At 38.6% G+C, this 13,231-nt stretch overlaps 1 protein-coding gene and 1 pseudogene across 1 annotated transcript in view; both read right to left on the bottom strand.

Annotated features, from left to right (window-relative positions):
• The window catches only part of LOC149152149 ((R)-mandelonitrile lyase-like), a 32,950-nt gene extending 30,577 nt beyond the window's left edge, over positions 1–2,373 (bottom strand). Inside the window, exons 1-2 of the mRNA XM_089443391.1 lie at positions 1,915–2,373; positions 1,634–1,771 (exon numbers count right to left, since the gene is read on the bottom strand). Coding sequence (XP_089299517.1) covers positions 1,634–1,771; positions 1,915–2,373 — 597 coding nt within the window. The remainder of the gene's footprint in view (positions 1–1,633; positions 1,772–1,914) is intronic.
• A 149-nt stretch (positions 2,374–2,522) lies between these two features.
• Positions 2,523–3,011, bottom strand: LOC149152148 (putative pentatricopeptide repeat-containing protein At3g15130 pseudogene; annotated as a pseudogene).
• Between the last annotated feature and the right edge of the window lie 10,220 nt (positions 3,012–13,231).

The raw sequence follows: 13,231 nt of genomic DNA, 5'->3' as shown, positions 1-13,231 counted from the left end.
ATAGATCTGCTATTAGACCCTAGGGTAGGTTTCTTACACATAGTATCAGAGCATGGTTCAAAATCTGAACCTTCAAACCCACACTAGATTGGTCTTCGTCATATACACCTAATGAATATTGTAGCACTACACTATAGCTTATTTGGTAGCTTCTCCCAAGCCTAGTGGACTCACCATATTGTGATGCACTAGCACTAAAACCGTACTCCAAAAGAGCCCTCAGGTTTCTCATAGGAGGTTCCCCATATCTAGATGGTTCCTCTCATGGAATATGAACATTTTGATCCGAGAACATTGTCATAATAACGACCACAAGTATCATGATTAAACATTATTGAGTCTATTGGTTTTTTTTATATTCTCAGCAATCCTCACTTCCAATGTGTTGAATTGTATTTTGATAGATGATTTAAGATGCTGCCAACTCCACTTCAACTACAAGTTTAATCTTTGCTGGTTTGCTTTACCACATTAGAATAAAATAAATACGATATTTTATATTAATTTGGTAAGGATTTTTTAATTTTTTTCAACTCGATAACAAGACTTGAAATAATTACAATAAAATTTTCGAAGTTCCCCCAAAATTACTATAAAACCCATAAACTACAAAGGTTTCTTTAACACTTCCTCAAATGCCCTTTCTTGGTTACATTACGAGAGGTTTCAGGCTTATTCATATTGCAGCAACAATGCAGGGAGCTCACATTTTGCTCGAGGAGCCCATTCGCATGGCCTCCATTCTCGAACCTTCCAAGCCGAAATTTTTTCTTTTACTTAATTTTATATTTTAACATCAATACCTGGATGCTTTTCAACCATGAAAGAAGATTAGTTCAATGGGAATATTAGTTCAATGTGTATTCATAGTTGTTTACTTTGAGAATTGTTGTATAGCTACTACTAGGATCAGAAACTGGTTTAAAATGTCTCCTTCTTCTTCCACTGTAATCCATAAAAGAAGCAGAGTCATACAGGTCACATGTTTCTGGAGACGTCACACTTCCATGTTCAAAGCAAATTTATCTTCTCTATATGCATTCCATATTAATGCAATCTTAGTTACAAGTGATCCTTTTGATTCTTTCCTCCCAGGCTGTCGTTGTTCTAAAGGAGAAATTTTAATCCTCTTATTCAAGGGCACTTGCACAGTAGTTTCATTGAAATCCTTTCACTAGCCAGCAATGCTATTGCCAAAAATATGCACCAATATTCCATCTCCGTTGTGGCATATTCCAATCAAAACTTTGTTTCACCCAAATGTCTTTATTATCCTTGATCCAAACCTCTCCAGATAATCTGTGTGCTACTCCATTTATCCATTACAGTTTAATAACTCTTAGAATTACTCTCGGAAGCTACTCAGTTATGATTTCCATTTCATTCAGAGAATTGTTGACTTGAAACATAAGCGTGCCCCGTTTTTTTCCAAAGAATGCTGTAGAGCTTGAAATTTCTGTGGTATGGCAGCAAGGACACACAACTTGATTGCGCTGCCATTGGAAATTATATATCATGAGCTACGGGAGGAAATATTTGAACAAAACAAACACAAGGAAAGCATAAAGTGTAGCACCTGGTAGGGTAGAAGTATTCCTTAGTGAACAAAACGAGGATTTTGGTCATGGGTAACCTCTGACACCAGCACTTGAAACCTGAACTTCTTTGCACCCTCTGTTATAAATCCAAACTTAGCTGGATGAGCTTTCAACAATTCTTCAATAAACGAGATGCCCCAATAGCTCTCCTCTCTTATCTTCATGGCAACGAACTAATATTCAACACTCCGTTATGAATACAAACTTAGCTGACACTCTCTATTATGAATACGAACTTACCTGGGTGAGCTTTCAACAATTCTTTATATAGACAGGTTGTCTCAATAGCTCTCCTCTCTTTCATCAATTTCCTCACCTTTGCTACATCAGCCCATCTTCCAGCTGCAGCATAAATATTTGATAATAACACGTATGTTCCAGAGTCTTGTGGCTCCAACTCATGAAGACATTCTGCCACACGTCTTCCTACCTCCATGTTGCCATAAATTCTACAGGCACCCAGAAGTGTTTGCCACACCCAAGCTCCAGGCTTTGCAAACATTTTATTGATAAAATCCTTTGCCTCATCAATATGGCCAGCACGGCCAAGGATGTGAACCATGCAGGCATAGTGTTCCATTCTGGGGATGACATTATAATCAACACTCATGGAATCAAAGTAGTAACGAGCTTCTTCCACAAGGCCCACATGGTTGCATGCAGAAAGGACACCCACAAATGTAATATAGTTAGGTTTCATGTCTCCCTCTTGCATCTTTTGGAAAAGTAAGAGAGCTTCCTTACCATACCCATGCTGAGCATATCCCACAATCATTGTTTTCCACAAGACAGTAATTTTTTACTTATTTTCACAAAGACATGACGTGCATCTTCTAATTTCCCACATTTCAGATACATAGCTTCAAGGGAGCTAGCCACAATTTTATCTCGATCAAATCCTGTTTTAAAAATTTGGGCATGAACCTACTTTCCCAGTCCTAGTGTGTTAAGGCTAGTACATGCCCTAAGAACACTACTAAAGGTGAACTCATTCGGCTTCATATCTAGAGATTGTCCTTGGAAAAAAAGTTCCAAAGCTGCCTCACCATCCCCATTAAGTGCATAACCTGCTACAATAGCATTCCACGAAAAAAAAACTTTCATTGGAATCTCATCAAACACTTCACGTGAAATATCCAGGCTCCCGCATTTAGCATACATTGTAATCAAAGCATTCCCTACAGACATATATGGTTCAAATCCTGTTTTAATGACATGGTAATGGATCTGCCCACCCTGTCTCAAAGCTTCTAAATTCACACAGGCGCTAAGAAGGCTGGTGTAAGTGAACTCGTTACCATTAATACCCACACATTGCATCTGTTTAAAGATCTGAAAAGACTCCAAGCAATACCCCTTCCGAGCATAGCCTGCAAACATTGCACTCCATGAAATGACATTTGGGCAACACATTCTGTCAAAAACTTGGCATGCATCCCCTAAACTTCCACATTTTCGCATAAAAATCAACGAGTGTATTCCCCAAAAACACATCAGATTCAAGCCCAATCTTACTTATACGTGCATGAACCTGTTTACCCTCTTCCAGAGCTGCCAATCCAGAACATGATCAGAGTATAATGGCGAAAGCAAATGAGCTTGGCGTCATGCCCATCTCTTCCATTTCACACAAAAGCTTCATAGCTTCTTCTCTAAACCCATGTTGAACATATCCCGCAATTATGGCGTTCCATGAGACGATATCTCGTTGAGTACTTTTGTCAAACAATTTGCGTGCATCAACCAAAACACCACATTTTGCATACATGTTGACAAGCCTGTTCTCTAGATATCTATCAGGCTCGAATCCGGTTTTTATCATGTGAGCATGGACTCTCCTGCCCTCTGGAAGTGCCTTCGTCTTCACACAACCCTGCAGGAGATGCACGTAAATACTTGAATCCGCACGAACCCCTAAACGATCCATAAAATGCAGGATGTTCAACGCCTTTTCCAAATCTCCTCTCTTGGCACAATGTATTATTGGTTATTGTTTCTTGCTCATAACCATGGTTTCCACTTGGGTTTCTGTCAGCCGGAATGGCAACCATTGAAATACCATATCTGATGCTTTTATGTGCATTTATGAACCAATTCCACAGTTGAAAGCTTACAAGTTCGAGTAGATGAGTTGATTGCTTGTAATTTCTTAATGGGAATACACAAATGGAGTGCTAATATTTGAAATTAGTTTTGTATAAATTGATATTTCTGCTTGGAATTGTATATGATCCCTCACGCTCCAACATCTCCGGATCTAAATAAAATATTTTTTTTTTTCTAGTTTAAGACTAACCTAAGTACCCACGGGGGATTTGAACCAGTGACCTATCGCAAGGAGTGCTTTAACAGCGCACCCATTCACCGTCAATCCAAAGCCACGTGGGCGGATCTAAATAAAATATTAAGCAAATACATTTTCTTTATTTTCTTGATGATATAATTTTTTTGATTTGTATATATTTTTATTTTTGAATTGAATATAAGAAAATGTCAAAAAAAAATTGATTTTAAATATAATTTTGCATTACATATTTTCTAACTTCTTCAATAAGGACTAACTCGCATATGTAATATTTATTTTAATATTATTTTTTAGATTAGTGTAATGCTCAATAATAATAATAATAATAAACTAAAAAAAAACAATAAAAATAAGTTAACAAAATAACATCAATTTATATAGTATTGATTGTTTGATGTAAAATGTAAGTTATTTATAAAAAAAAAAGTACTATGTATTTAGTAAATTTTAATTAAAAGGTTATGAATAATTTATATAAGTTGGATATATATATATATATATATATATATATATATATATATATATATATATATATATATATATATATATATATATATATATATATATATATAAAGTGGGGAGTGTATGCTCAACGAGCCAAAGAACTATAATCAAAGGATTGTCCAATTAAAAGCTCAACAACTATTGGAGTTGGTTTCCCAACTTAGTTTCAAAGGTAAATATTGTGTTCATTATGCCTTGAATGGTTTTGATACTTCTATGTCTAAGAAAGAAATATGTGTTTGAGAGCTTTCCTTATATGTAAACTACTACTTAAAATAGGATTAATGGTTTATTGGTGAGTACACAAGAATGGTTCAAAATTTCATTTTATATGAGTATTTTGAAGGCCACTAAGAGCGAACTAATATTTGAGTATATTAAACCAATTCATTAATTAAAAATATGTAGGCTATATAAGAAATCACACATGAGAGGATTTAATAGATCCTTGGGAATCTTCTCAGTACTAATAATGCTTGTTTACAAGCATAGTAAAAGAAAAACTTATGACTATCATGTATGTGAGTCAGCTAAGAGGGACAAGACCTAGGATGGATTAATGAGTCTTGCGTATCATACAGATATTTGAACAATCCAAAATGGTGAGGACGCGAAGAAATCAAGGTCCAGGAGAGTCATCACAAGGACCTCCTACAAAGAACCCGTTACCTTCACAAGAATTGACTCTCATGGAACCTTAAGAGGGCGCCAAACAAATGAAATGGAAGGGGAACACCCTTCATCAGGGTTAGGGAACCTCAAGGGATCTAGAGACTATGATAGAATACCTCCAGTTGAGGACATTACTAGGGAGCTCCAAAAGATTAATCTCCCAGAGTTTGCAGGAGGTCGTGCTAGCGAGTGTGCAGAAGCCTGGTTAGAGGGGATGGGAAGGTGTTTTGCACTAAGGGATTAAAATTCCAATTCCAATGCCAAAATAACAATATTCCAACTCAAAGATAGTGCTCTGAATTGGTGGGGTAACTTGGAGCGTCAACTACACCTCACTCCAGACGTAGTTACTTGGGAATTATTTGATGAGAGGTTCAAGAAGAAGTACCTACCAACGTATTGTGAAGAACAGCAGGTAGGAGACTTCCATGCCCTGATACAGGGAGGTTGTACTGTAGAATAATATGAAATTCAATTTATGGAATTGGTCAAGTATGTCTCCTACATGGATACTGACCAGTGCCAAGAAGATTGTTTTATGTGTGGATTGAGACCTAAGATTAGGGCAATGGTGTAGATGTGGAAACCATCCTCAGTTGTAGAAGCTATAGAATAGGCTCGTTATGTTGAAGAACACCTAGACTTAAAGGGTGAAGACAGAGCCATCTTTCCATGTCAAACAGGGTTTATGGGGAAGGCCCCTTGTACCTTCCCAAGGGGAGAAGTCGAAGGTCACCACCATTTGCAAACATGGTTATACCTAGGACACCGATAGTAGGAATTTCAATGGTTTCTAGTGCAGCTTCACCCACAGCTTCAAGGGCATGTACAAATCAAAGTCATATGCGAGGAGCAGCAAGCAGGGGCAAGGGTTCCAAGGGAAGAAACTCTTTCCAAAGAACTCACAACATTTGGTTCAAGGTCCACCACGCATCACTTGTTAGGGATGTAGAGGACCTCATTACCAGTGAGACTGCCCTAAGTTTTGAACCGGTAACAACAGAAGAGAGGGAAAAGAACCAATGGGGAGAGTAGGTAGCCACCACCGAATCTATGCAGCAGTTGACAATCAGCAAGTTGAACACCCGTTTTCCGTGGTAGAAACCTCAGGTATGATAAACAAAGTAAAAGTTAAAATTTTGTTTGACTCTAGTGCTACAGATAGTTTCATTTCACCAGTTGCATTAGAAAAATGTGGGTTGGCAGCCTATGAGCACGATGGCTTTAAATAAGTTGAGATGGCTTCTGGAATAAAACAAGTAGTAGGGCCTAGTGTTGACCAATGTCAGCTAAACCTCGGGGTGTGTATGACTAAGTTGAAGGCATACATCACAGCATTGGGGACGTATGATGTAATTATTGGAATGGAATAGCTAGAAGCTCATCGAGGTTTGGTAGACTGTTTCAAGAAAAAGGTGATCTGTTTAGATAATGAAGGTAGGCCAATTGAGATTTGTGGAATCAAGAGGGAAGTGTCCCTATGATTCATATACATGATGAAGGTAAAACATTGTCTTAGACAAGGTTGCAAACTATATTTGGTCAAGACTGTAAGTGACTAAAAAGGACCTTCCCTGGATCAACATCCAGTTTTGGCTGAATTCAAAGATTTTTTTCCAGAGAAATTGCCTGGATTACCTCCTGTAAGAGAGATTGATTTCACCATTGATCTGAAACCAGGTGCAGAACCAATATCTAAGACACCCTATAGGATGACAACTCCATAGCTTTGTGAGTTGCGGATGTAGTTAAAGGAGCTCTTAGACTTGGGATTGATCAGAACTAGTATTTCCCCTTGGGGTGCACCAGTAATTTTTGTCAAGAAGAGGGATGGTTCCTTGCGACTATGCATAGATTATAGAGACTTAAACAGAGCCACGATAAAGAATAGGTACCCAATACCTCAAATAGATGACTTATTTTGTCAAATGAAGGGGGCAACGATCCTCTCAAAAATCGATCGACAATTTGGGTACCACCAATTGAGGATAAAGGAGGAGGAAATCTCAAAAACTGCATTTCGAACTTGGTTTGGGCACTATGAGTTCATAGTTTTTCCATTCGGTTTAACCAATGCACCAACAATATTCATGAGCCTCATGAATGGTGTGTTCAGGAAGTATTTGGACCAATTCATGCAAGTATTCCTTGATGACATTCTTATATATTCCAAGAATGAAAAGGAGCATGAAAAGAACCTAAGGGTAGTCTTGACTTGTTTAAAGGAAAATCAATTGTATGGGAAATTGTCAAAGTGTTCCTTCTTTCAGGAGAAAGTCCATTACCTTGGGCACATCATTTCAGGAGAAGGGATTTCAGTCGACCCAAAAAAGGTGAAGGCCATAATGGATTCGCCAGTACCAAAATATGCCCATGAGGTACGTAGTTTTATGGGGCTAGCTGGGTATTATCGCAAGTTTGTGGAAGGGTTTTCAAAGGTTGCAAAACCCATCACCACATTACAGTGAAAGGGGGTTAGGTATGCATGGAAAAATGAATGTGACATTGCATTCATAGAGCTGAAGAGGTTACTAAGTAGTGCACCGATCCTTCAATTACCAGACATGAGAAAAGACTTCACTGTCTGCACCGATGCTTCGGCGCAAGGATTGGGTGCAGTATTGATGCAAGAAGGCGGGGTAATAATTTATGCTTCTAGAAAATTGAAGAAGCATGAAGAGTTATATGCTACCCACAACTTAGAATTGGCATCAGTAATGTTAGCCTTGAAGCTATGGAGACACTACCTCACTGGGAGAAGGTTTGAGTTAAGAACGGATCATCAAAGCCTGAAGCATCTCTTCACTCAAAGGGATTTGAATGCTAGACAAAGGTGATGGAGCGAATTCATGAGTGAGTATGATTTTGAAATTTCATACATCAAGGGAAAAAAGAATGTAGTGGCGGATGCACTAAGCAGGAGGCCACGAACCTTCTCCCTAGTAGCCTTAAAGGTAAATTTAAGGGAGAGGATATTGGAGAAACTCTTTGAAGGTAGTTGGTATCTAAAATTCATCTCATCTATCCAGAATGGAAACAGATAGAACCAAAGTTTGAAGGATATGTCCTTGAACCAGATGGGCTATTGAGATTCCAAGGGAGAATGTATGTACCTAAGGAAGGGGGTATAAGAGAAACCATCCTCGGAGAGTCTCATAAAGCACTCTATTGTGCACATCCTAGGGTAAAGAATATGTACATAGACACAAGGAAACTCTTATTTTGGGAAGGAATGAAGTATGAAATAGTCTAGTTTGTCACCAAATTTCTTGAATGTCAGTGAGTGAAGGTTGATCATCGCCATCTAGCAGGACTCCTACAACCTCATGACATCCCTACATCTAAATGGGAAGTAATTTCCATGGATTTTGTGGTGGATTTGCAACTCACTTCCTAGAGGCACAATGCTATATTGGTTATAGTTGATAAATTGATCAAAAGTGCCCATTTCATCCCAGTAAGGGACACTTACAATGTTACGAATGTGGCGCAAGTGTTTGTCAATGAAGTTATCTGACTGCACGAATTGCACACAAAGATCATTTCTGATAGAGACTCCTGATTTACATCTAGAATTTGGACAAGTTTGCAGTCAGCACTGGGAACTTAGTTAAACCTAAGCACTGCATATCATCCAGAAATAGATGGCCAGACTGAAAGAGTAAATCAGGTTTTGGAGGACAATGTGCTTAGGATGTACTTCATGGATAATCAGACTTAGTGGGAAGGTTACTTACCATTGGTAGAGTTTGCCTATAATAACAGTTATCATAGTTCAATCGGGATGCCTCCTTATCAAGCTCTATATGGAAGGCCTTGTAGGACGCCATTGAGTTGGGAAAAGTTGGTGGACCGAGTGATAGTTGGCCCGGAATTAGTTCAAGAAATGGAGGAATAGGTAAAGTAGGTTCGGTAAAGGTTAAAGGAAGCACATGATAGACAGAAGAGTTATGCTGATTCACATAGGATTGATCACAATTATGAAGTAGGGGACCAAGTTTTTATTCATATTCGGCCCAACAAAAGCACCATCTGGTTTAGGAAGGGGACAAAATTGTCACCTCGGTTCGTAGGACCTTTAGGATCAAAGAGAAGATTGGAACAGTTGCCTATCATCTTGTACTACCGCCCCATTTGCATAAAACTCATGATGTTTTTCATGTACTTGTTTTACAACATTATGTTTCTGATGAATCTCACAAACTGGATTGGTAGGAGTTGTAGGTCTCGGACATGGGAACTATAATGGTAGAACCATTACGCATATTGGACCATAGGGTTCGACAACTCAGACATCGCACGATGGACCAAGTTAAGGTCTAATGGGACAAGTATAGCCCAGGATCTGCTACCTAGGAGGATGCAGAGACTATGCACTATGACTACCGCTCACTTTTTGAGCATCTGTGATGCCTATTTTTGACTTAAATAGCTACCTATGTTAAGGTTCTATTATGCAGTTCCATGTTATTTATTTATGAACATTACGCAACATTAATGCATTTGGTTTGACACATAAAAATACTTATATGAATCAATTGTTAGATTGATATTGATGATAGAAATGGTTGATGTATGGACTACATGTATGACTCACTTAGTGGTGGATTAGCTAGTGCGTAACTTATCAAAATTATTTTGGTTCATATATGGTTCAAGTGGATATGATTTATTTAAATGAATGACTTAGTGAGAATTCCTAGATTGACACATGGATACTAGACTTAATAATGTGATGATTATATGTCTTGTTGTTATATAAATGCATGAATGAGAGCTAACCCGCAGAGGGGAAAAGAACTATATGATAGCCAAGAGGGAAGGAAGAGACATCTCATGAGGAAGGTATAATGTACATTATTTTACTACATTTGGTATCTACTTGATATGCACTCTTATGACACGAGAAAAATGCATATGACAGGTGGCAAGACGACCTGACTGGATTATTCGATGACAAGTCCAACCAGCTCTGTAGTGTGGTCCGTATTAGGGTATTGACCCTAGTTCTGCAGGAGGGGTGGAGGCCTTTCCCACCGTGTATCCTCCAAAACCTGGAATAGTGGGAGGGCAATGGTGGACACGCTCCCCTAGATGTGTGATGATGATTTCCAGTTGCCTGGTGGGGAAGTTACTTCGATGTATTCGACGCTTCCAGCATGTTGGTTTTATCAGTGGTTAGTATGGCCATTGTCACTGATAAAGCAGCAGAGGAAGGATAGGGTGGGAACGGAAGTAGGTTAGGATGGATAGGAGGATATAGATCAATTGGAGACTCTTGATGGAAAGTAATGCCATTATTTGACTTATCAAATTTTATTGCTATAACTCTCTCTAGTTTGCTATGCTTTCAAACTCCTTGTATCTTTTCATTCTAACTTCGGGATGAAGATTTCTAAAGGAGGGGTGTATGTAATGCCCCACTTAAATCTTATCCTGCTAATTTTGTTAATGTTTACATTAACTGAAAATATTGAGAAATATTGGTCTAATATGAAATTCATGATTTCCATTATTCAAATTCCCCACTTACCTTCTCAAATCGAATATTAGGTAGGATATGGTCTCCTTCCATTATTTTAAATAATATATGTATTCATCTCACATTCCCCAATGTACCCTCACATTTACTAGGGAGAAGACATGGTCCTCTCCGTGTAATTACATCTCACATTCCCCAATGTACCTTCACATTTACTTGGGAGAAGACATGGTCCTCTCCAACTCATTATTAATATATATATTCATTTCACATTCCCCAATGTACCCTCACATTTACTTGGGAGAAGACATGGTTCTCTCCAACTCATTATCAATATAGATATTCATTTCACATTCCCCAATGTACCCTCACATTTACTTGGGAGAAGACATAGTCCTCTCCATTTAATTATCAATATATATATTCATCTCACATTCCAAAATGTACTTTTGAGATTTACTTGGGAGAAGACATGGTCCTTTCCCATTAAATTCCCAATTTTATATTCATGTCACATTTCCAAATGTACTCCCAACTTTACTTGGGAAAAGAGAAGTCAACTGTAAGGATGGATGAGAAGTTGGTGACATTAATGAGAGGTGGTTAAGATGGAGAAGGGAAGGAGGGTATAAAAAGGGAAGGGGGAAGGGAGAAAGGGGGATGTTGGGTCTTGCTTATGGTTGTGGGGTTGGTTGTGATTGTTTGGAATTGTTGTGTTTTTGGAGACCTTAGGAACCTATGGAGGTTTCTTGGGTTGTTGAGAGGAGGGAAGTATTGTTATCTTGCTCTGGATCATTCATCCTGGACACACACACACTACATCTGGTTGGGCTTGGGCTCGGAGGGCTAGGGATTATTTCCTAGTTGGCTGGGAGGTAAATCCAGTTGGGTCCGTCAAGAGGAGCATTCAACAGGAGAAGCAGGACAAAGGTATCTCTATTAGCCATCGGTACAGGTATTCCTCCATAGACTACTCTTGTAAATTTTATCAGAATGAAATATTCACCTTAATTTATGCTGATTAGACTGAAATGATAAAATTGTATTTGTTTAAAAGCCGTGTAAGTAAGTAAGTTATCACCTCTAATCACATTTAATTTCAGAAGAAAGTAGATCTACTATCAGACCCTAGGGTAGGTTTCTTACAATGCTGAAGAGATAGCGTAAAACAAAGGAAAAGGGCCGAGTGGAGAAGTAAAGAGGTGATACACAGGAACCGTTAGATCTTATAAATCAACGGTCTAGATCAACCACTAATGATCAGCGAAGAGCAATTCTCAAAGGCAGATAAGTGGATTTTGGGTGGAAGGAAAGCCGTAATCGGTTTTTACCATTTGGCTTCGATTCCACTAATCGAAGGACACGTAGCAATGGAGGAGAGAGGGGAAACCACTTTATTGGGTGGTTAAAACCCATGCCTATTGTCTATCCGAATTCAAGGTAGACCGTTGGATCTACTTAGTGTAGATCAATGGTGGAGGACCGTCAAGCGACTTTTGGATTAGGGAAGGATCACGGTTGTTGAATCTAGTGCAGATCAATGGCCAAGATTTAATCGCAAATTGCATTGGACAAAGCTCAAGGGACGGTGGAATGTTGAGGCGCCGATATGCGATTACACGATATTGCCGACAGCCGATGAAGCCTGATCGGAGATCGGGAGTGTAAAAGAGCAGTGCAGCAGACCTGATGATTTTATAGAGGTAGACTCAATTCCATTTGAGTTCCGGCCTTAAGCGTCGATGCGAGTTTCTCGTGTAATCATTTGTATTATATTAAAGTGCGAAGGAGCGAGAAGAAGCGGAACCGAGAAGGATTATCAGTGTAGCTGTATAGTATTTGAGTTCCAGAAGGTTATCACACATCAGGGATGTCGAGGAGATGTGTGTTAATGTGACCGCGGAGAGTCCCGATTGTGATCAGCGACTAAGGGGAAACCTTGGGAACTGTGCGAGGCTTTAAAAAGGCGAAAGGTAAGTTATGCATGTTTATGTGTATTTCTATCTATAATAGAAATAAAGTGCCAGTAGAGGGTTTTATGGGTTAAGTCCACATTAACCAAAGCTTAAAGAGGGGTTTGTTATATATATGTGGCAACAATGTTATGAAGGCCTAAGGTAAGGCTAATGGGTTTGAACTAAGGTTTATAAGGGTGGATAGAGTCCCGATATTAATGATAATGAAGGCTATGAGGGGTTTTAAAAGTCTCGATAAGTGAAACTATTAAAGGGACCTTAACCATATTCTAATTGAATATTTGACTCCTTTGAGAGTTAAATTCCTGTGACAAATGTGCTTATGCATTTTACATGCATACTATGAGTGTAAGCAGGGGTAACCCTGGCATCATTTGGTATTAGAGCAGAATTGCCAGAATTGTAATTGAAACAATTGGTGTTAAAACAAAACAAAGAAATTCCATGTGAAAGAATTGAGAAAAAATTTATGTGTTAAGATGTTTATGCAGGCAAGGAAGGATCAAATTATAATCTGACAGAAAGCAGGCACACAGAGGTGATGTGTAGCAGAACTTGCAGATGCAAGAAATAGAGGACAATCCATTCAAGGTACAGGTGGAATGGTGAAACAAGATCATGCTAAGATCTTGAAGGTGAGGTGATATGTTCTGTTTTGATTTGAGAATGTGTGTTTGTACATTAATGCATAGAT

This window comes from Pinus tabuliformis, chromosome 9 (genome assembly GCF_031772625.1).
Source record: "Pinus tabuliformis cultivar Carrire ecotype Pingquan chromosome 9, CPIR1, whole genome shotgun sequence".
Classification (NCBI taxonomy): domain Eukaryota; kingdom Viridiplantae; phylum Streptophyta; class Pinopsida; order Pinales; family Pinaceae; genus Pinus; species Pinus tabuliformis.
The sequence above is the reverse complement of the archived record's forward strand: the minus strand, read 5'-3'. Positions and strand labels throughout refer to the sequence as shown.